We start from the raw sequence: 24060 nt of genomic DNA, 5'->3' as shown, positions 1-24060 counted from the left end.
TCATTCAAATCAGTTCATCATCATTACACTGCAGTTTCACAGATCAAACCTTCAATACATACAATTCACTTTACTCTAAAAATCTAAATTTGTGCCTCAAACAGCAAAATAACACCACATTCAACATATATACAGATTGTACAATAAATTAAAATAGTAGCTAGCTCCCCTTACCTTAGAGACAAACTGCCCAGCACACATAATCACTCCAACCGTACCTTGCAATTCAAGGAAACTCAATAGAAACCTACAACTCACCAATTGGTGATAGAAAACAGCTTTTAAAACCTAAATTGAGCTGAAAATTGAAGGAAGAAACTGCTAACCACATGCAAGACAGAAACGTTGCATGCTCACAGTCCAAGGATACACGGATAAAAGGGGAAACGACTTACCAGCTGAAAAACATGAAATTAATCGTTCAAGATCGAAGCCCTTAATGCCAGGATCACCTAGGCACCTCCTGATCGTCGAACAGACAACACAAAAGTGAGATATGGTAGAGAGAAGTCAGAGAACTGTAAGGAATAGCGTTCTAGAGAGATGAAGTGTTCTTAGAATAATGAGACATGTTTATAAAATTCTATTTATATTATAAGATTATTTTAAAGTAAAATAATTTGTCTCATTATTTTAATACACCTATCTACTCTAATACTCTATTTTCTAGGTCCTTACATTCTCCTCAACAACAAAAATTTTCGCCCTCGAAAATTAGACTTACTAGAGAACAGGTGAGGATAAGACTCTCTCATAACTCCCTCTAACTCCCAAGTGGAATCACCTGTCCTACTATCCAAGACAACTTTGACTAGACTGATGGTCTTTCCCTTAAGTTGCTTGGTCTGGCTCTCCACGATCCTAACAGGATGTACCTCAACAAACAGATCTTCTCTAACTTGCACGTCTTCAGCTTCTAACACGTGAGAAGGATCAGACACATACTTCCTAAGCTGTGATACATGAAACATTGAATGAAGATTCGCTAGCTGGGGTGGCAAGGCTATCTCATACGCCACTAGCCCTACTCGCCTTAGGATCTGGTAAGGACCAATGAACCGAGATAACTTCCTAGCACGAATGACTCTTCCTACACCAGTAGTAGGAGTCACTATGAGGAATACATGATCCCCAACTGCAAACTCCAACGGTCTTTGTCTCTAATCAGCATAGGACTTCTGTCTACTCAAAGACGCCCACATCCTTTCTTGAATTAGCTTCACCTTCTCTGTAGTCTGTTGTATCAACTCTGGCCCAGTCAACACTTATTCTCCATCTTGAAACCAACAAAGAGGCGTTCTACATCTTCTCCCATACAGTGCCTCAAACGGTGTCATACCAATGCTGGCCTGATTACTGTTGTTGTAGGTGAACTCCACCAACGACAACACCTCATCCCAGACTCCCAAATGATCCAAGACACACGTCCTCAACAAATCCTCAAGTGACTGGATCGTCCTCTCTGACTGGCCATCAGTCTGTGGAAGATAAGTTGAACTCATCTATAGTCTGCTGCCCAACTTACTCTGAAGCGTCTGCTAGAATCTAAAAGTGAAGTGCGGATCTCTATCTGATACGATACTAGAAGGCACCCCATGCAGTCTCACCACCTCTTTGATATACAACTGTGCAAGCTTAGTCATAGACATTCTCAAATTAACTTCCAAGAAATGAGCACTCTTGGTCAACCTGTCTACAATCACCCAGATAACATCATGACCTATGACCGTTCGTGGCAAATGGGTAACAAAGTCCATAACTATGCTATCCCATTTCCATTCAACAATCTCCAACTGCTATAAAGTTTATTAACAAACATTTATAAAGTTTTTATTCACATTAGTCAATTTATTAACAAACTTTTATAAAGTTTTTTCTCATTTTTTATTAACTTTTTTTTAATCTAAATAACCTTACATTCATCTCTCTTTTCCATCAAATCCACTAATTTTTACTCCACCAAATTCATCCTTCAGTCCAATCTAAGGAAAAGTTTTGATGGTCTTACATGAACGAAGACAAGAAGAAATGGTTAAGTAGGGAAAATGGAAAAGCTGATTCTGATTTTAGAAGAAAACAAATTAAAACCACTTTTTCACTTTATTTCTCTGCCTTTCAATTCAAGACAAAAATCTCAACTTCAAACCCAACTCCCTCTAGCTTCTAATACCTACACTCACCAATAATTAAATCATCACTAATGTATAAATCATAAACTTATTTAAATATTCAGAAAAATCCATCTTCTTACATAATCAAATAATACTAGACTGGAAAATATTGAAAAATAAGTTTTATACAAATATATTCTTTCTAAATAGAGAAATAAATACATTTATTTTTTAACGTAAACTAGAAGATTTAAATAGATTATTTACGTACAAAAATGTCATTACCTTCTAATAATAAAAAATAATTAGAAATATTCTATAGAAAAAAATTATAAATAAATTTACAAGGAAAAACTAAATATGAGTAATAACTAAAAGTGTATATTATTTGGGATTACAAAATAAATGTGTGTATATACAAATAAAGAAGAAACATAAAGCAAAAGAAAAATTCTTTTAATATGTTAAATTAAACTTAAATAGAAGGGAAGTAGATATAAAATACATTAATGAAATTAAAGTGATTCTTTTGTTGTTCATTAATTATTTATGATTGGACAAAGCAGGAAGAATTAATAAGACTTTTGTAAGTTAGAAAGCTGTCATGTCATATAACATTTGTAACGGCACAATAATTTAAGGAGAGTTTGATCTCTGAAATTTGGTATAAACAAGCATGTCTGTCTGTTTGGGTCTGCATGTCGTTTTCCTATTGAATAATGATTTCTGTCGATTAAGGATTGTGTTCTAATTTCGACGATCCATACAATAAGTGCCACTTGCCGCGCCACGTTGTGGCTCTCAGTGAAATCATTCACACTTTTTTTAACTCTTTTCATTCAATTGCTGCCTTCCTTCACGTTTTCTCTCGATACCTCTGTCACACGCTCTGTCTCACGCTCTGTCTCTTTCGCTTCCATATCGAACCCAATCTGCACCAGACATTTTCATCTTCTCTTCTTCTCTTCTTCTCTTAGTTTCTTATTTCCTTATTCTGCTATCAGATCATCATCACCAACGCATAACCATGGTTCAGAACGATCACATCAGCAAGGAGAGAGACCTTGAGTTTCTGCTCGACGAGAACGACGACGATGCAGAACAGCAGCAGGACATTGAAGCTGACAAGTACCAAAGTAGCAGTGAAGAAGACAGTGATGTCGAGCCTCGCTCTTTCTCTTCTCACCAATGGCCTCAGAGTTACAAGTATATATATAATCTACATACATATATTATTAATTAACACTCTTCATTGTTCACTTCTCTTTGCTCCAATTTTTTATGTTTTTGATTCGTTGTTTATTCTGTCATCAGAGTCAATCATGGTCAAGTTCTCTGTTTTGACGCTTGGAGTTCATGTTGCCTCACTTGCATACTTTGGTTTCATTTCATCGTGTTGTAGTCTGTGTGAGAGTTTTAATGTTTTTTAAACATGAAGTTTGCATATGAGAATGATGTTAAACATGATCTGAAAATAGTTCCACGGCGCGTGATCGATAGATCCAGCCATGATAGTTAAGATATGTGCTGGAGCTATGTATAATATAGTTCTGATCTGAGATTGCTTTATGTGTATACTTTAATTTAGTCTTATTTTTATTAGTGTGAAATTTTCCACAAAGACCACTGAAAACGACAAAACAATATTTTTTTGTGAGTATTTAACACGGCTCATATTTAGGAATCGAACTTGGTCGAGGAGCAAATGTGGTTTTTGTAATTTTAGTTTGAAATTTGGATGTCGAACATCTGTTTTGGCTCCTTTTGTCGTGTCCGTTAATTTTAAAGGCTAATTTATAGCACAATCTTTGTTCTGATTTTTATAACACTGCAGAGTTAGAGTTGTCATTTTCTAGCTTCTTCGCAGTTCAGTTTCTATATTTTTTGCAGGCAAAACGATAAATCATAATACGGTGTGAAACCACATGTGTCCATGATCATGACCCATTTCTATGATCTCACTCATCTTCATTCGATAGATAACTAGATTTTAGAACTTTTTCTTGTAAATCGAGAGTGTGAAAATTAGCCGGGAGTGTATACAAGTGGTGATGTAGACCATGAAAGAGTTTTCGTAGAAAATTCTTACATCAAATTTATAATAGTTAGTGATTTGAATTGCTATTTTCCGAGTGAGAACTGATTTGTATGGCATCAAATTTGTTTTAAATTTCTTTGGTAGTATTTGTTTATCTGGTTTATAGTAACTTTAATGAGCTGAGCTCAGATATTGTTCTCTTATTGTTGTTTTCACCCCATTTCTTTTCTTATGACAGAGAGACTACGGATTCTTACACAATAGCTGCTGCTCCAAATCTGGAGTCAGTTCTGCGAGGGCCGAGTTTTATATATTCTAGTTTTGACAATCGTTCAAAGAGTAGCTTAGACATTGATGGAAAGACACCTTTTCTATCTTCTGAAGGCACTAATCAATCAACTTGGTGGGAGAAAGCCTCAGTACAACGCCATTTCACTGGAGAATTACCCATTGGATATGGATGCAGCTTCACTCAGACAGTTTTCAATAGTACTGTGTTATTCCATAGCAATCTTGTTACTATGCATGCATGCAAAAAAAATCTATTTCTACTTGCTCATTTTATGAGACATGTTGTATCTTGGTAGGCGTTAATGTGATGGCTGGAGTTGGCCTTCTATCTACACCATACACAGTGAACCAAGCTGGGTGGATCGGCATTGCAGTGATGCTCTTTTTTGCAGTTATTTGCTGTTATACAGCAACTCTTATGAGACACTGCTTTGAAAGCAGAGAAGGAATCACTACCTACCCAGATATAGGAGAAGCTGCATTTGGAAGATATGGCCGTATTGTTGTATCGGTGAGTTAATCTATTTCTCTACTTAAATTAATTACCTTTGATCTTTATATGTTTTAGGGTCCTCACAAAATGTACAAGAGCATGACTTCATTCTGTTGTTTAATCTAAATCTGCATCATACTTGTAAGAGATTGCTGAGATATTATGTTTACTATGCTTACTTATTATGATATTTGTTGCAGATCATTTTGTACATTGAATTATATGTAAGTGCATTTCCTATTTCTTCTCTTTCCTTTGAAACACCTGCATTTTGTGCTCTACACCACATGTACAATCTCTATTAATGGATGCAGTCATATTGTGTGGAGTTCATCACCTTGGAAGGAGACAACCTCAGTAGTCTGTTTCCTGGTACTTCCTTAAATCTGGGTATTTTCCAGTTAGACACTATGCATCTCTTTGGAGTTCTGACAGCACTTATTATTCTCCCAACTGTTTGGTTGAAGGATCTTCGCCTAATTTCTTATCTATCAGGTGCTCCAAAGTCCAAAAAATTTCCTTTTTTTTTTCAAATTTTTCTTCTTAACATGTGCTTATTGGAACTTGTAATATGATCTGCAGCTGGAGGAGTTGTTGCAACACTTTTGATTATTATCTGTGTGCTTTTTGTTGGGACCACAGAAGGTGTTGGATTCCATCACACTGGTCAATTGGTAAAGTGGAATGGCATTCCATTTGCTATTGGTGTCTATGGATTTTGCTTTGCAGGACATTCGGTTTTCCCAAACATTTATCAGTCCATGGCTGACAAGACACAGTTTACCAAAGCCCTCATAACATGGTATAATACCTAGTAACTTCTCTTTCACGGGCAAAACAAAACACAACATGTTTGATGTTTTTTTTTCCTGATTCTTGGACTCATTTCTTTGGGTACAGTTTTTCTTTGTGTGTTTTGATATACGGAAGCGTTGCAATCATGGGATTTCTCATGTTTGGTGATGGCACTTTGTCTCAGATAACATTGAATATGCCACCAGGTGCTGTTGCTTCCAAAATTGCATTGTGGACAACGGTGAGTATTTGAGAATTTTTTGGTCTCTTAGCACTACTTTTATTTTTGTAGTATTATTCTAGCTAGCAACAACTTTTGACCCCGAATTTCATGTTCTGTGCTGTTCTTTCAGGTTATTAACCCATTCACTAAATATCCTTTATGCCAAAGCTATATAATTTATGAAAGATTGTTTATTGGTTTATGGTTTGCAAAATTCATTAGTCCTTTTTTAGTTTAGCCTTTTCCTTAACAGTAAACACATATGCTCTGTTGCTGAACCCACTGGCAAGGAGTTTAGAGGAGTTGCTGCCAGAGAGAATCTCAACCACATATTGGTGTTTCATTCTTCTTAGAACAGCCCTTGTTGCATCTACAGTTTGTGTTGCTTTTCTGGTTCCCTTTTTTGGTAAGCTTTGGATTTAGATTTTACTATTGGTTGTGACCACCTAAGAAAATTATGTAACGTTAGCTTTATATCCATATACTCATAATTTCAAAACTAATGATAACTTTATTGTAATTCCAGGACTTGTGATGGCTTTAATTGGTTCTCTCTTCAGTTTACTTGTGGTAAGAAATGCATTGACTATATCTCTATCTCTTTTTCTTCAACAGTTATGATATGTATAGAATCATTGTATAACTTTCTCTATGTTGTTATTTTATTCTTAGTCCTTTGTACTTTGCCTTATTGTTATTCATTCAGTTCATGCAAGGAATTTGAATGAAACTGCTATATCTAATTTTAACAATGACATTTCTTTCAGTCAGCCATAATGCCAACTTTATGTTTCCTGAAAATTATTGGGAAAAAAGCTACAAAGTCACAGGTAACAGTCTGATCTTGTATTTTTCTTTTCCTATAAAAAGTATAATAGATAACACAGAATCGTTCTTGCAACCCAATTTTACATACATCAGAGTATAATTTCAGGCTTAATTTTAAAACTGAACCATATATTCAACAATACTGGGTCATGTTTATACACTTTCCTTTTTACTTTTTCATATTTTAGTGAATATCCATTCTTACTATTTTACTAAGTTCCCTTTTGTTTTTTGAAATTAACAGGTTGCACTCAGTGTTGCAATTGCTGTACTTGGAATGATTTGTGCAGTCCTTGGAACATACTCCTCTGTGTTGAGTATTGCAGACAGTTACTGAGACATTGTAGTCTTTCTGCAGAGTGTTTCTGAATCCAACCTACATCTATTTGGATTACTGTGTGGACAAGTTATTTTAGCTTTAAAATAGATATTAAATCCGTCTGTTTGTTTTAATTATATATATTTTTATATTATTGAAAAAATACACATTGATAAAATTATCAATTTCTAAAATATTTAGTTGAATATTTTAAATATAATTGCATTAAAATTAAGAACAAAACAAATTACTTATATATGTTTGGTTGAACAAATCATAACTTACAAAAATATTACTACCAGTTGTCCTTTCAGGATTTAATTTATCTAGCTACTTTTAAAATTATTTATCCAAAAAAAAACGTGGTGTTTGACGTTACGTCTTTTAATTTAATTGTTAGTGTTAATTCAAGCGGAAATAAAGAAATTAATTTCTTAAAACTAGCTAGCTAGCATACAAGATTTTCAATTTATAATGATTCTTTTAAAGTTAATATAAGTGTCTAACGTAGTATATATATTAAAAACAATACATAAATATAAATTGATTTACCAATAGATAAACACAAAATATATAACCCATTATCATTCTTTTAAAATATATATATAATCGAACGAATCCTGCAAAAGTATAAATTTTTTTAAATAAAAAATTAAAAATATTTAAAAATTACAAAAATTACAAAAAAAATTATTATGTGACACGTGATATATAATATTCACATGCCATTAATTATTTAAATGAAATTATAAGAAAGATTAATGGAAAAAATGAAAAATTAAAACTTGATTAAGAAAATGATTACATGAAAAGAATTGAATGAGAATAGAAACAAAAGGGTGTTGCTCCCTCCACCCCCACACATCTCTTCCTCCACCTCCCCTTTACTATTTTGCCCCTTTCTCCACCTTTCCTTTACTATTTTGCCCCTCAAGTAAAATTTTATTTTTAAAATTATTGTTTTTTAATTTTATTCATTTATAACATATTTCACTGATAACCTACGTAGTTCCTTGTATGAGTAAAATATTTTTCTGCAAAGCTTGGTGATCATGAAAAGAATTATCAAGCAATCTTCCTCTTGTTCTCGGTGCAGGCGTTTGTGGTGTAGTGTCCTTGTCGTGATTCCTCTCCAGGAACGTAGTCATAATCTTCCAATAATCCTAAACCCTAAACCCTTCCCATACTTCCAATAATCCTTTTAATATCCAAGCCTATAGAGCCGCAAAACGTAGTAAAATAAAAACCAAACGTAAAAGGAACACTGCCTCTGGACAGATGACATCCTTCAACGGATGTCAACATCCGTTTAAGGCGAAACGGATGTCGACATCCGTTTTGAGGATATACACTCATAGAGAACAGCATTCCCTATGTTGGTCATGGAATCACTCTTCCTAATTATATCACCGAGCACGGTGTACATGTGTCCACTAGCCTGCTTGTCACCACTTCCCAACAATGCGAGAATTTTCAGCATCTTAATCTAAACACTCAAACACAACGAGTAGCCAATTTAAGCAACAGGATCGAGTAAGTAACATGCAAAATCAAAAATAGTCTTAAATGGATAAGCTTCTCTATGAACCTGTCTTCCTAGTTTAGTTTAATCTAAAGTCAAAATTAATCATTTTAGTTTCTTATTTTCTCTCCCCGAGGGAGGAATTTATTCAAATATTAAATAGAATTTAACCTGAATGAAGGGTGCAGACATTTGGTGATAATCATAAGTCTTGGACATAATTGTCATTTTAGAAGGATATAATTGGCATTTTAGAAAATTGGAGAGGTGGAGGAAGAGACGTGTGGGGTGGAGGGAGCAACACCCGAAACAAAAATAGTATTCAAGCCACTATTTAATATATGATTGGCATTGGCAAAAACTGGGGAGTGTAGGAAGAAAACATTGGGTGCCGGAAGAACCCCCAATTGTTCTTCGTTCCAGGTTAGAAAAAAAAAAGGCTGATGGGCTCGTGGTCGTATTTGTGGATCAAGTTGACAGGTCTCATGGGTGTATCTTCTTCTTTTTCCGTTCTGCATTCTTTTACCGGGGCATCAAAATCTGCAGCTTCAACTACACAGGTGTTTGCATAGAATGGGGAAAACGGCGTACAAGAGGTTGCTGGGAAGCCAGAGCTTCCGGCAACGCCTTCTTCTCGCTACTCTCTCTTCGACTCCCATTCTCATCGAAGACATTCGCGCCGACGAGACTTGGCCAGGTCTCCGCAACCACGAGATTTCACTCCTCCGTCTCTTTGAAACTGTCTGCGATGATTGCCATGTAGAAATCAACGAAACTGGTATTTCTTTAATTTCATTTTTTTTAATTTTTCAATCAGGTTTAGTTGCAGTAAACCACCACCAGAGGATTGGTTATTAATTTTATTTGGATTGGACAGGTACCAAATTAAAGTACAAACCTGGAACTATTATCGGTGGCAGGCAACACCGTGCTCACGATTGTGGCGTCTCGCGCTCCATTGCCTATTTTCTGGAGCCACTCATTGTGTTGTGTTTGTTTGCCAAACAGCCCCTCACGATTAGGCTCAAAGGTATAGTAGTTATAATTTTATTCTACTTTGAAACCTATCTCTGAAGGACCATTTACAAGATATTTGGATGGTTTAAATTATAACTTTTTTTAATATTGTTTGTCAGGAATTACGAATGATTCTAAGGATCCATCCGTTGATACCTTCAAGTCTACTGCTTTACCCATATTGAAGCGCTTTGGAGTTCCCTCTGAAGGCTTGGAGCTTAAAATAGAGAGTCGTGGATTACCTCCCGATGGTGGTGGCGAAGTTGTTTTATCACTTCCTGTTGTTCAGAGTCTATCTGTAAGTTTCAAATTTTTTTTATGATTTCGTTTTTTATTTTTAAGTTTGATTGTTATCTTATGTGTTCTTCCTGGCAGGCTGTTAGTTGGATTGATGAAGGTTTTGTGAAGAAAATTAGAGGAACTACCTTTTCAACCAGGGTGTCCGTTCAGTTTGAAAATAGCATGATTAAAGCTACCCGTGGAATAATCAATCCTTTGGTTTCTGATGTGCACATTTTCTCTGATCACAGATCAGGTCCTCAGGCTGGAAAGTATGACTCCTTCCACTCAGTAGAATTTGTTCAACATGGAATTTCAATTTTGGAAATACATTTGGTAGAAATAGGGAAAGTCATAGTATTGTAACTCCTTTTGTTTGTCATTCGCTCGTGCAGTTCTCCTGGCTATGGGATTTCGCTTGTTGCGGAAACTACTTCTGGTTGCTTCATCTCTGCAGACACTGCTGTTTCTCATTCCAGGGATGATGATACTTCTAGCCTTCCAGATGACGCAAAAAGAGACCTGATGCCTCCAGAGGATATTGGTGTGGGGACTGCCAATGCTTTACTTGGTGAGATAGCTCAAAATGGAGTGGTAGATTCAACACATCAGGTTAGTATGTCGGCAGTTTCTTTCTGCCCTTTTATACTGGTATTAAGCACGTAACAAAAACTTCTTTCAAACAAGTTCATATTGGTTGGGTAGAGCTACATGAATATTTTATTTTAAAAAATAAATATGAAAAGACCATACTAAATCTATATCTATGTTAAAATTATATCACAAATAAAAAAAATCTATTATAAAAAAAAATCATAATTTTTTTCATAGTATGGTGCTAGAATATGTAGCTACTAGTCTATATGTTGAAGTTTAAGCTCGTTTGTGAAGGATTCCCCTAATATTTCTTTTTACTGATTTGGTTTATAGGGCTTGCTATTTCTTCTTTGTGCACTATGCCCTCAAGATGTTTCAAAGGTTCGCGTTGGAAAACTTTCTCAGTACGGGGTTGAGACTCTTAGAAACATAAGGGATTTTCTAAATTTGAAGTTCATTATCAAACCAGAGCCGAACACACAGTCAGTTTTTCTCAAGTGTGTTGGTTATGGCATGAAGAACCTTTCTCGAAAGGTATCATAAAGCGCGTTCAACAGTGTTATAAATCCAAAATACAAGTCTGAACGAATTGCAATTTTGACGCAACTGCTACTTTGACACCTGGAAAAGACCTCAACAGCAGCTTCAATATGTAATATTATGCCAATGATCATGATGTACCCTTCTCCCGTATGAATTAACAGGTGAAATTCAGATTCAATTGTAACCCAGTTTTGCTAGCTATAAATATATTTGAGCGTTTTAAACATGAATTTTATTCCTTTTAGCATTTCTTTTGTCCTGGAGAACAAGCACTTGTCCATTATCAGTACCATTCAAGAAAATCCCTGTGTATAACAACCATGCGGCTGTTAGTGTCTATGATTCTCCAAAACTTAATGCTCTGATAAAGCTGCATCATATTTTATTACATTCTTCTGCAACATTTTCCAACAAGAAAACATAAAAATTGATTAGCAATTAGCAAAAATACACTATGGAACAAGCTGATAGTTTGAAGAATCTGACATTAGCTATTAGTAAAATTAGGGATATGAACTGGCAAGACCCTTTAGCTCTAGACATTATATTATGAGCGCTGTGGTGTGAGAGAAGATGTTCTCAAAATAAGTAACCCCAGAAAAACATTGAGAATCAGGAAACACAAGTTGAATAAAACCTTCATCATTAGGGTCATACAAGATCAAGGGCCTTTCCTTATAATTGAACTTGAACCTGAGCATTTACTATAGAAAGTCCTCGTAAGAAACTTTTATGGTCTTATTTTCATATAAGAAGCTTTAGAGTCTTATTTTATTGGTCTAATACCTATTTTGGTCCCAATTTTGGTTGGGAATATTCGAAATGGTCCTAATTTTTTTTTTTGTTTAATGTAGTCCTAAATAATGTAATTTGTGTTCAATTTGGTCTTTTTTGCAAACGTCGTTCAAATCGTTAACGGCCAGATGTCCAGATGTGCAATTACAGAGGGAAATGTCATGTATTGGTTTACGTGGAGTCCTTTGTGGCGTTGTGAGTTGGAAGGCAGGAAGAGGTCGAGTAGTGAGGGAGAAGAAGGGAACCGAACGACTGAAGGGGTGAGGCTATCGAATAGTGGAGGTGATGGAGGTGTGTGCCGCGGTGGATTTCTGGTTCTTGTGGTTTGTAGGTTTGGGGTTGGCGAGGATGATGGAGGTGTGTGCCGTAGCGGCGTGTTGAAGAAGGGAGAGTGGTAGTAATAGCGGCGGCCATGGATGACGTCGCAGATGGAGATGTAGTGGTTGCAGGTTCTCGCATTGAGTGACGCGATTGTTACGGCGGTGACGGCCTGAAATGGGCTTTGTTGCGTAGCAGTGGTGGCGGCCTAAGGTTTTGGAAGCGCGAGGAAAATGATGCGCGAAGATGGTGGTCTGGCGAGTTGAGACCCTAATCAGAAATACATTTTCAACAATTAGGGCTTAAGGTGGTGGAGAAGATGATGGAGGTGCGAAGATGGTGGTTGACTGTGACCGTGGTGGCGACGGTTAGGGTTAGGTGGTGGCTAGGGTTTCTGTGTAGGGGAAATTAGGGTTTTTGGAGATAGGAGATGATGATGACGTGTCAAGGGTGATGTGTCATTTATTGAACATCTGGTCTGTTAACGATTTAAACGCCGTCTGTAAAAAGGACTAAATTGAACATAAATTACATTTTTTAGGACAACATTGAACACCAAACAAAAATTGGGACCATTTCGAATATTCTCAACCAAAATTGGTATTATACCTATTTTATTATAAGGAAGTTTCAGTTCTATATTTAGGTTTTATAAAGGTTTTGACTTTTATAATTTCTGTTAATATTTTCGTTTTTTTCAACTTCAAAAACTAATGTAATTATTATAATTAACTCTTAATTCAATGTTGGCGTTTTAAAGTAATGTTACTGTTAATAGACTTTTTTTTTGTCTCTGAACTTTATTTTCGTGAGTAGATTATTATAAGCTTTTTTCGCTTCATATACACTTTTTTTTTTCTTTCAAAGACTAAATTCCAATAATTCTTTTTCTAATTTTACATGTTTGCTATTGAAATTATAATTTTTTGAGAAACGAATTCTTAGTAACATTTTTCTTCTTTTAATGATATAGATTTTTATATTTAGTTATAATAAATCACTTTATTAAAAATTTATAATTTTCTTATAAACTCATGTGAATATAAATTTAAAAAATATATTTAATTTAATATTTATAAATTAATTGGAATAAAAAATTAAAGAATGATTATAATAAATAAGATAATTTAAATATATTGTAAATATGATAATAGAAAAATAATCATAATAAAATATTGCAATTATGATTGTCTTTTTGTAAAATTAAATTTGATAAATGTATTATTTAATTAAAATAATTTATGTAATAATTTTTTTTTGTGTTTAATAAGTTTTTATTACATTGACCAAATACGACATCCAAATTTGTAAATGAAAAGAATATCAAAAGATAAACGATGTAAAATCGGATAAAAACAAAGATGGATTTAGGAGAACAATATTATGGGTCCAAAAAAATGTTTATACTGTACAACACCAGGACAAACCAAAAAAAAATATTTAAACATCGTTGTATTATCAACTTCTGGAGAGTAATTGAGGGGATTTGAAAGGATTTGAAGATAATATTTTTTGTTGTTTATTTGAATGAATTTGGAGGTAAGTGAGAATGAATTTGGAAGTAAAATTTGTAAGAATTAGTGTAGGATTTGATTGACGTGACAGATTAAAAAAATTTACTTCCAAATTCACTCAAATAAACAAAAAAAAATTATCTTCAAATCCTCTCAAATCCCTTCAATTACTCTCCAGAAGTTGATAATACAATAATTCTAATTAAATATCTAATATTTTACTTCACTTCTTTTCAAATAATTTTACTTATAATCAACTTATTATTTAATTTTATTTTTCTAACAAATTATACCAAAATTTTAACAAATTAAATTATTTCAACTATATATATATATATATATATATATATGCATTTGTCAAATTTAATTCAAATCAATTTGCTTAATTCATCTTATTCTTTATTTTTTATTTACAGCACCTATTACTAACTCTTTTTCAAAACTAAAATAAACTAAAATTTTATTATCAAGTAAATTTTTTAATTATTAAATTTAATTTAAATAACAAATAATTTATGTAACATCCCAATTTAGTAATATGAAACTACTAAATTGAACATTACATAAATAATGATACAACAAACTATAGGTTTGCAAAGAATAAAATTCTTCACCTGAAGGACCAAAAGCACAACCTACACTTCAAACTTCTCATCTAACTTACCGTTTAGCCAACTGAAAAGATTGAATCCCCAAGCTCATACCATTAAGGTGATCATCGCAAAAGAGAAAACAGTACACAGACAGACAAACACAAAAGCAAGGGTGAGCTAGATATACAAAGATCATACTATTACAATAACACAAAACATACATGTTTAATTCAAGTAAACTGGATTACACATCATAACATGTTATACTTTAAACTTGACTCATCCGGACTTAGAATGATTGTCGAGCTATGGCGGATCGTGCACTCGTGATGGCTTCTACTGCTTTGCAAAGCCATTGCCAATGGATTTCACCCTACCACACTCACGAGGTTAGTTTGTACCACGCCTTGGAGCATACTGAAAGCCTCAAAGACTAAGATCTCCTGCTACTCCTCACGACATGGATCAATCCTCTCTACGTGAGAAGAAAGACCATTGGAGTTTCAGGATAACCCCCAAGACTGAGCTCCTGCATTCATTCTAAACATACTTGAATCTCAACAAGAGAATTCACTGTGGATCACAACATAAGGCACCACCATGTAACCTCCCTGTGAGGTTCATGGAATTACGTCCATAACATAGGGCACCACCATATAACCTCCCTTTGAGATCCATGGAATTACGTCCATCAACCATATTGTCACTTTGAAACTTAACTCAAGACATGAACAACCAAGTACCATAATACTATCACATGGAATCCAAACATATAACCTCACTGATCATACACTATCATAGATACTTCTACACCATGCTAATAATCAAAACATAGTTCAAGGTTATCAGAAAACAGGAGTAAAATGAATAAAAACAGGTTCTGGGCAAGTCGCTCAGCGCACCAAACTCGTTGTGTGAATAACACAAACAGTGGGTTTTACTCACTCACATTCGTTCAGCGCACCAAGCCTGTGCGCTCAACTAAAGCCCATTCGCTCAGCGCACCAAGTTTGTGCGCTATGCTAAACTGAAAATTCTACTACACATTATCAGACCATAAACCCTCGCATAGCGCCCTAAATTCGCTATTCGAATTAAACTAGCATTTTCCCAGGCAACCACCAGTCGCACAGCGTCCAGATTCGCTATGCGAATCACCAAACAGGGAGCAACCCTCTCTAGCCATTCGCACAGCACACCAAGTCGCTGTGCGAATGGCCTGACAGAGAGCATCTCGCCAGGGTGACTCGCTGTGGGAAACAATTCGCTCAACGAGTCTGCATAATCTGCAGAACGCAAATTCTACAGAATTATGCAACTCACACACTCTTTACCATTTCTAGTCATTTTCCCCAACTTCTAACACCCCTAATTCGTGTTTTATACTTAATTAAACTTATCTAGATGATCCCAACCCTCCTTACTACAAATCTAGAGTGATTAAGACTCAAATTCAACTCTAAAACACCAATTTCCACAACTTAGGGACCCAAATCCAATTCTACTACTTTGCACCCATTTTTGACCAGTTTGATGACTCTAACAAGTCACAAATAACCTCCCTATACTGTCCCAACAGACTACAAGAGCCCTAGACTCCTAACTCTCAAATTCACTATCTCACTTCCTCCAAAATAACTTAAAACACTACAAATTCACCATGCTTCCTATCTAAACAATGTTGTAACAAATTTCACACCCCAAATCACTCCCAACCTAATCAATTATAGTAAATTAAACTCATCCACTCACTTCATAACATCACAGCACAGTTCACAGATTTCACATTTCAACACATATCACACAATATACTCAAAAACGTAAAATACAACTCCAAACAGTACATCAATTCAGAATTCAGTATACATACACCTCATGCAACCAATTTAAAGAAATATTCTAGCTCCCCTTACCTCAGAGGTCACACAACACAGCTCACCGGAATGCCCCAATAGTACCTCACACAGCAATGAACTCAACCAAATCCTACAAACCACCAAATTGGTGATAGAAACAGCTCTTAGAGCTAGAGTTTGATAGAAAGTATAGGAATAACACTACTAGTTACATGCAACCAGTAGAAATCACATGATCCAGCTCAAGAACATGCGGAGAAAAGGGAAAACAGCTTACCCGGCTATAACAAAGAAACTGATTGGTCAGTTATGGAGCCCTCTACGCTGTGGACGTCTGGGCATCTCCTGATTGGAAATCCAACAACTCAGTGAGGAGGAATGGAAGAGAGAAGGTAGAGCAGAGAGGACAAGAAAGATAGTGGCTTTAAAGAGCGATGCAAGTTTTTGAGATAATGAAGGAACTTTAAATCCAGCATATATATATATATATATATATATATATATATATATATATATATATATATATATATATATATATATATATATATATATATTAACTTATTTTATTATTATACTTTCAGTCCCATTATCTGTTGTCACTTGCATTCTCAAGACTAACTCTTCTCAGTCCTTACAACTTCAACAAATAATTATCTAATTTGAATTTAAATTTAAATTTGAATTTTTGAACTTTATACCTTTTTTGTATTTTAAATTTTTATAAAATTCTATTAAGAATTTCTGTATTTTTCTATATCTTAAATTTATATATTTTTTCTAAATAATATTTTTAAATTTTTTATAATTTTTTAATATTTTCTTTAAATAAATATATTTTTAGAAATAAACCTAACTTTTCATTAAAGTTCTTTTCAAATATTTCCACCTACAATCATATTATTATTTGATTTTATTTTTCTACCTTATTACACACACAAAATACATAAATTATTTAACCAAATAAATACACATTTATCAAAATTAATTTAAAAAAAACCATAATTACAATATTGGGTTAAATATGTTTTTACTCCCTAAACTATTGGCCGTTTCTGGTTTTCGTCCCTCTTTCAAAGTAAGGTACGATTTGGTCCTCAATCTTTAAAAAACGTTCGTTTTAGTCCTCAAAATTTTGTTTTTAGTCCTCGTTTTAGTCCTCAAAACGTTCGTTTTTTCGACTAAAACGAACGTTTTTTAAAGATTGAGGACCAAATCGTACCTTACTTTGAAAGAGGGACGAAAACCAGAAACGGCCAATAGTTTAGGGACTAAAAACATATTTAACCCTACAATATTTTATTATGATAGTTTTTTATTATCATAGTTCCTATATATTTAAATTATCTTATTTATTATAATCACTCTTCAATTTCTTATTTCTAATTAATTTATAAATATTAAATTAAAAACTTATTTTTTAAATTTATATTCACACGAACTTATAAAATAATTATAATTTTTTAATAAAATAATTTATTATAAATAAAAATACAAATATATAAAACTAAAAGAAAATGTTGTTAAGAATTTGTTTATAAAAAACAGAATTCCAACAACAAACGCAAAATTAGAAAAAGTATTATGAAAATTTAGTATTCATAAAATAAAAATTGTATTTAATAGTAAATATAACATCTCATTTAAATAATATTGCAGTTATCCAATATAACTATAAATCTATTCTATATTTGCAACACCAAAAGAGAAGGAACCTAAACATTTACATAAAATTTCTCAAAATACATCTATACAAAATCATTTACTTTAATCCAGCTATACCTATGATTCCTTACCTTTCAGAGTCTACTCAACCAAGATATCATCATTCTCTGCTCACACCAATCATAGGAAAAGAAATCATTCATACATAAACAAACAAACGAAGAAACACACAAAAGGGTAAATTAATGTTAAAAAAGACAAACTTAAGATATTACATTTCTTCATATATCACCTTTCACACCAAGTTAAACAAAAATCCTAAGCATACCATGAACCTAGACTTGACCATCTGAATATAGTATGAATGTCGAGTTATGACGATAACCCCCAAGACTGAGCTTCTTACATTCATACATAACTTGAAACAACCACTTAGAAGAGTAGAGACCTTTAATTTGACCTTGGTTGCTCCCTATACTGTTGGGTCCAACAAAGAGGAGGTTCACCGGGGAGACACAAATACCAATAAGATCTAAGCCCAACCATATAAGGGATTGACACCACTCTCTACCCAAAACCTTAAGGCAATGTGAGTTAATGAGTCTTTCATCTTTATATAGTGTTCTACTTTCTCATTTTTATCCAATGTGGGACTTAGACTCACACTTGAATTCCAACATATACTTATATAAATGATTGACATGGCATCCTATACACTATGAATGATTTAAAAACAAGTTTATAACTCAAATTAGATACACTAAACCGACTTGACTGTTCTAAATTACCTAAACTCACTTCTACACTTTCTAATAGATAAATTAACAACCTAGGGGTCTAAATGAGTTAGAAATGACTCATCATTTGACCTCAAATCTTCTACTTCAGCACAAACCTACTACATTAAAATTTCACTAGTCAAAACCACTAAAATGAATAAAAAACCATACAAAAACACACCCTATTAACTACTGCCCAATTCTACATTAGATTTCTCCTATCTCAAAGCTTAAACAAGTTTTAAATGACCATAACATAGACCCAAAAACTCAATTACACCCATTCAACCTTTACTTCAAAATCTCACTTGTCAACACCTTATTTTTAGACCAAAAAATTAACTTCGCCTAATTTCCACTTCTCAACAACACCTCAATTGTATACTTTTAAACTTCACAACAACAACACTCACATGACTAATCAAGTCTAAAATAACATCATCCAAGGCATTAAGCATCAAATAGATAATTACACATTCAAATCACAATTAACACTAAAACAAATATTCCAATTTCAACTAAGTCAACATAACATGTTAACAACCACCAATCATTCGTACCAAATAAAAATAAAATCAAAGGAAGATCATTAGCTTCCCTTACCTGATCGAGAAAACTACCACAGTTCTACACAGTGTACAACCCTTGTCTCAACTCACTAAACTCTAAAAATTCCTACAAACTACAGAACCACGATCAAAGTAAGTCCTTAGGACCACTGATCAACAAAGAGATAGAAAAATAAAGTAGACGACACATACGATAAAATTCTAGTTGCATGTGTCTTAAACTAAGAATTAAAGAAAAATGAGTAGAAACTTATTTGTTCTATAAGAAAAATCAATCGGTGAAGAATGAAGAACTCATTGCTGTAATCTTCTATATATCTTCTAATCGTCAAACAAGTGAGTTAGAAGTCAAAAATCTTAGAAAGAAAGGAAAGAGAACTCAGATAATGAGTTTTAGAGAGATTGTGAGTGTTTTAAATAATGAGACATGTTTGAAATTCTCTTTATATTATTGAATTATTTTAACATTAAAATACTATGTCTCATTATTTTAAGACTTAATAGCCTCTTTTGTCCTCAGTTTTGCTTCATTGTGTCAATTTGGTCATTAGTTTTAAAAATGTGTCAACTTGATCCTGACTTAGTAAATTTTGTGTCAACGTCGTCCCTTCCGTTAAATACGCACAACGGCGTTAACTTTTTTTTCTCCCCCCTCTGCTCCTCTACAATGCAGCAGACCTTTTTCTTCTTTTTGTCAGTGCTATCTTTTCTTCTTCCTTTTGTAATACCAGAAAAAAGTGAGAGAGAAAATTGGATCGTTGGCATAAATAAGTTTTATTTCATTCATCAGAAAATTGGATCGTTGTCAGTGTCGTTCGGTTAAAGGCATTTTGCCGTTCGGTGCACATATTTCTCTGTTGTCATTCGGTTTATTAGTCTTTTGTCGTTCGGTTCATAAGTTGTTTTTCGCATTCGGTGTATTATACTTTAGCCGTTCAGTGCACATATTTCTCTGTTCCATCAGCATTATCATTCGGTGTATTAGTCTTCTGTCGTTTGGTGCAGAAGGTGTTTTTCGCATTCAGTTTATTAGAATTCAGCCGTTCGGTGAAGAACCTCTATCCAGAACCGCACCAGCAGCCACTACACCATCATCTGTTCCACTCAAACCTGCAAAACAGATCTTCACTGTCATCACCGCCATCATGAGAAGCATGAGTTGATATCTTCTGGGTGGAGAATTTGGTGATGGAACAACGACAAGCAACTTCTGCACCAAACGACAGAAGTCTAATACACCGAATGCGAAAAACAATTTCTGTACCGAACGGTAGAAGTCTATAACACCCAATGGCAATGCTCATGGAACAGAGAAATATGTGCATTGAACGACAAAATGCCTTTAACCGAACGACACTGACAACGATCCAATTTTCTGATGAATGAAATAAAACTTATTTATGCCAATGATCCAATTTTCTCTCTCACACTTTTTTTTGGTATACAAAAGGAAGAAGAAAAGATAGCACTGATAAAAAGAAAACAAATGTCTGCTGCATTGTAGAGGAGCAGAGGAGGGAAAAAAAAAGTTAACGTTGTTGTGCGTATTTAATGGAAGGGATGACGTTGACACAAAATTTATTAAGTTAGGATCAAGTTGACACGTTTTTAAAACCATTGACCAAATTGACACAATCAAACAAAACTGGGGACAAAAGATGCTATTAAGCCTTATTTTAAAATACCTATCTATTTTAATACTTTATTTTTAAGTTCTAACGGTAAAAAGGTTTAATTTATAATATTCTTTTTTTTCTAATCCACCTAAGTCAATAAAATTCAAAAGTTATATATAAAAAAAGCGTCAATGTTAATACTGAAACATAATATTTCTAATTTTAATTTTACAACTATCATCATGTTAATTTTTGTATAAAATTTGAGTCTTAAATTAAGATCTCCTTGTTAACACAATCATCGGATAGGTTTGTTGCTTAATCGATCTTCAATGAAATTAGTTGAGTTTGGAATATGTATTTAATTGGATTTCAAAATCTCATTACCTCAACTTTTACCAATTCAATAAAGCTCATCTCTTTAATGCATCTCAATTTCCTTCATCAAATTTTGGCAATATTTTTTAGTAAGAATTTTTATTTATTAATATTAATTAAGTTTACGTTTAATTGACAACAATAATTATTTTTGTTGCCGAGTTACCTTTTAATAATATTGGTTAATATAATTTTTTGACTTACTTTTAAACCAATGTAGGATGAAAAACTTTATTGAGTGACATTAACAAACAAAGTAATTTTAATCAAGGTTGATTGAAAGTTTTCGTCATCAACATTGTAAATAATTCATATATAAGAAAATTTTTCATCTTATAACAGAAAAATATCTAGTAATTAGTTTTATATATAATTGATTTGAATGAATAATGGATGATTAAGGATGTATGTGTATGGTTAAGCAAGTGAATGGCAAAAATGTAATTTAAAAAGAAATAAAGGGTGGTTTTGTTAGTATCACCGACTTAGGAAAAGAAAAGGAGAAGTTAGCTGATAAAAGGGTTTATAGAAACAAACAGCAACGTTTTCTATTTGACACGACATTCGACCCAACCTAACCCATACTTTCTTCTCTTCACTCTTTCTTTAGCGGCGTTTAACATTGTACTTTCCTGTTACTTCTCTTCTTTCATTCTCATTATTTAATTAATTTTAAATTAATTAAAATTTTAAAATATCATCAATTTTCTTCACTCTTCTTTCGTCATCTATAAAGGTCGCAATTATTTCTCTTCTTATTTTCTCTCACTTCGTCTCCCTTTCTTCTGATTTTTCTCTAATTTCTCTTCCCTTAGCGGTTGCCTGATCACGCTGTCAGCACCCGTGAAACGAGGCACGCAGGTCAGAAGTTTTATTAGTGCTTTTTTGTTTTTCTTCATCGCTTTTCCGGTGTGGATTACTTTCTGGGTGTGTTTTTTTTCTTGGTGGGGTGGTTGATTGTGGATGATGGGCGTTTAAAGTTTGAATTTTTCTGACAGTGGCTTGTGGGGTTGTTTCGTTTCTGGAATTATTGGCGTGAGTTTGCTTGTTGGGTTGTTGGGTTTTTTTTTGCATGATTGACTTGGTAGTGAAGTGGTTTTAGTTGATGTGTTGGTTGGGATTTGGAACTCAGGGTTCAGTGTTCATGTAGATTTCGTGGGTTCTTGTTGTTTTTTTTCTTGTTTTTAATTGATTCGAAATAATAACGGTTTTGAAAACAAAAGGGGTAGAGTGATGGTTGTGCTTTGTTCCAAGGGCACACCGAATTTGGAGAAAGTCGGGAGTTGTGACCGAATAAGAACAATACTGTTGGTCCCGTTTCTTCATAGTTGTGATTGACATGAATTACTGACATGGTGATATATGTGTTGTTACGATTTTGGTATTGCATATTGTCCTTGTTGTAATCCCTGTGTTTATTATCTTTCATCTCTATTGATGTTCTATATTAGATTTCGTTGTTCAGGTTCGAATTTGTGTATATTTTGTGAATAAATAGGTTTTTCTGTGTACATAGTTTCCAGAGAGGCTGAGTCGGTATGTTTGCAGGTTGTCATAAAACAATGGAGTCTCACGATGAAACAGGATGCCAGGCTCGAGAAAGGCCAATTCTTTGCATTAACAATTGTGGCTTCTTTGGAAGGGCTTCCACCATGAATATGTGCTCCAAATGTTACAAAGACATGCTCTTGAAGCAGGAACAAGACAAACTTGCAGCAGCGTCGGTTGAGAACATTGTGAATGGCGGCTCTGGCTGCAGCGGGAAGCAGGCGGTAACTGCAGGTTCTGTGGATGTTCAAGTTGGAAATGTGGAGATGAAGACAGTCTCTGCTGATATTTCTGGAGATTCATCCTCCGGTCAGAATTTGGAGATGAAAGCTAAGACAGGTCCCAGCAGATGCGCCACTTGCCGGAAGCGTGTTGGATTAACCGGTTTCAGCTGCAAATGTGGGAATCTCTTTTGTGCAATGCACCGCTATTCTGACAAACACGATTGCCCCTTTGATTATCAGACTGTTGGTCGTGAGGCTATAGCTAAAGCCAACCCTGCAATTAAGGCTGATAAGCTTGATAAAATCTAGGGATGCACTACACTGGTTGAAATATGAAGTTGGATGTCTCACCTTTCCTCAGCAAATTCACATATTTTTGCTGTCTGGCTTTTGAAGTGTCCTTTTAGTGTCTATACTGATCCATGCCATGATACTGCTTCATGACATGATAGCTAGCACATGTTTGGGGAAACCCCGCATTCCTTGTTGGTTGATTGGTGAGCATTCACTTGTTAGCTACAGTATGAGTATTTTATGCTGGTTTGATGGACACCTTTGGCTCATTTGTAATTTGATTTCCTGGTTGGTCTGCATTTTTTTCTTCTTCTTGCATCAATGGTGTTTAATGGTGTTTACTCTTGTACGTGCTTTTACTTTAAACATTATCTATTTTTAATAAATCGATGACGTTGATGGGAACTGATAATACTGAAAGCAGATAGAATTGAAGCAGGAAGTCTCCTCCACGGGAGACATGTAGCTCAAGAAACAGAAAAACTGATACTGTAGCAAAAAGAGAAAACTGGGAGACTTGGTGCCCGGGTCTCCCACCAAGTGAGGTCTTTTAGGGAAGGTGGATTCTGCAGCCTTACCCACAAAAGTATTTTGAACCCCTAGCTTCCTGTCGCACATATGTAACTCTGATTCCTCATTATCACACTTCTCATCACTGTTTCCTTCTTGCTCCTTCATGCGTTCCCATCTCTCTTCTCATAACTATGTATAAATTATTTCCTTGGTCAAACATTTTCCATCTTAAGCTCCTTTTTCTTCTGTTGTACATGACTTAGAGGCCTACCAAATGTTTATCTTTTTTATATGCTAAAAATATCTGATATCTCAATGTGTAGCTGTTTTCTGGGCTTTGTTCTT

General features: G+C 34.2%; 3 protein-coding genes across 4 annotated transcripts; all 3 read left to right on the top strand.

Annotated features, from left to right (window-relative positions):
• Positions 1 to 2884: 2884 nt before the first annotated feature.
• Positions 2885 to 7232, top strand: LOC108324196 (amino acid transporter AVT1A). Of its 2 annotated transcripts, XM_052875507.1 has the most exons (12): positions 2890 to 3317; positions 4388 to 4638; positions 4737 to 4951; positions 5134 to 5157; positions 5248 to 5428; positions 5516 to 5735; positions 5834 to 5969; positions 6082 to 6105; positions 6216 to 6357; positions 6478 to 6521; positions 6719 to 6781; positions 7024 to 7232. In XM_052875507.1, exons 1-12 carry the CDS (start codon positions 3139 to 3141, stop codon positions 7114 to 7116), a joined length of 1572 nt encoding a protein of 523 aa, XP_052731467.1. In that variant the 5' UTR covers positions 2890 to 3138; the 3' UTR covers positions 7117 to 7232. The 2 variants fall into 2 exon arrangements, with proteins under 2 accessions (XP_052731468.1, XP_052731467.1); XM_052875508.1 differs by lacking the exon at positions 5134 to 5157 and having other exon boundaries at positions 2885 to 3317.
• A 1748-nt stretch (positions 7233 to 8980) lies between these two features.
• Positions 8981 to 11282, top strand: LOC108325162 (probable RNA 3'-terminal phosphate cyclase-like protein). The gene is made up of 6 exons (XM_017558182.2): positions 8981 to 9398; positions 9498 to 9650; positions 9757 to 9935; positions 10013 to 10188; positions 10312 to 10528; positions 10847 to 11282. The coding sequence occupies exons 1-6, from the start codon at positions 9194 to 9196 to the stop codon at positions 11054 to 11056; spliced, it is 1140 nt and encodes a 379-aa protein (XP_017413671.1). The 5' UTR covers positions 8981 to 9193; the 3' UTR covers positions 11057 to 11282.
• Positions 11283 to 21839: 10557 nt separating this feature from the next.
• LOC108324171 (zinc finger A20 and AN1 domain-containing stress-associated protein 8) lies at positions 21840 to 23501 on the top strand. The gene is made up of 2 exons (XM_017557030.2): positions 21840 to 21997; positions 22685 to 23501. The coding sequence occupies exon 2, from the start codon at positions 22699 to 22701 to the stop codon at positions 23215 to 23217; it is 519 nt and encodes a 172-aa protein (XP_017412519.1). The 5' UTR covers positions 21840 to 21997; positions 22685 to 22698; the 3' UTR covers positions 23218 to 23501.
• The last annotated feature ends 559 nt before the right edge of the window (positions 23502 to 24060 follow it).

Source organism: Vigna angularis, chromosome 3 (assembly GCF_016808095.1).
Source record: "Vigna angularis cultivar LongXiaoDou No.4 chromosome 3, ASM1680809v1, whole genome shotgun sequence".
NCBI lineage: Eukaryota > Viridiplantae > Streptophyta > Magnoliopsida > Fabales > Fabaceae > Vigna > Vigna angularis.
The sequence above is the reverse complement of the archived record's forward strand: the minus strand, read 5'-3'. Positions and strand labels throughout refer to the sequence as shown.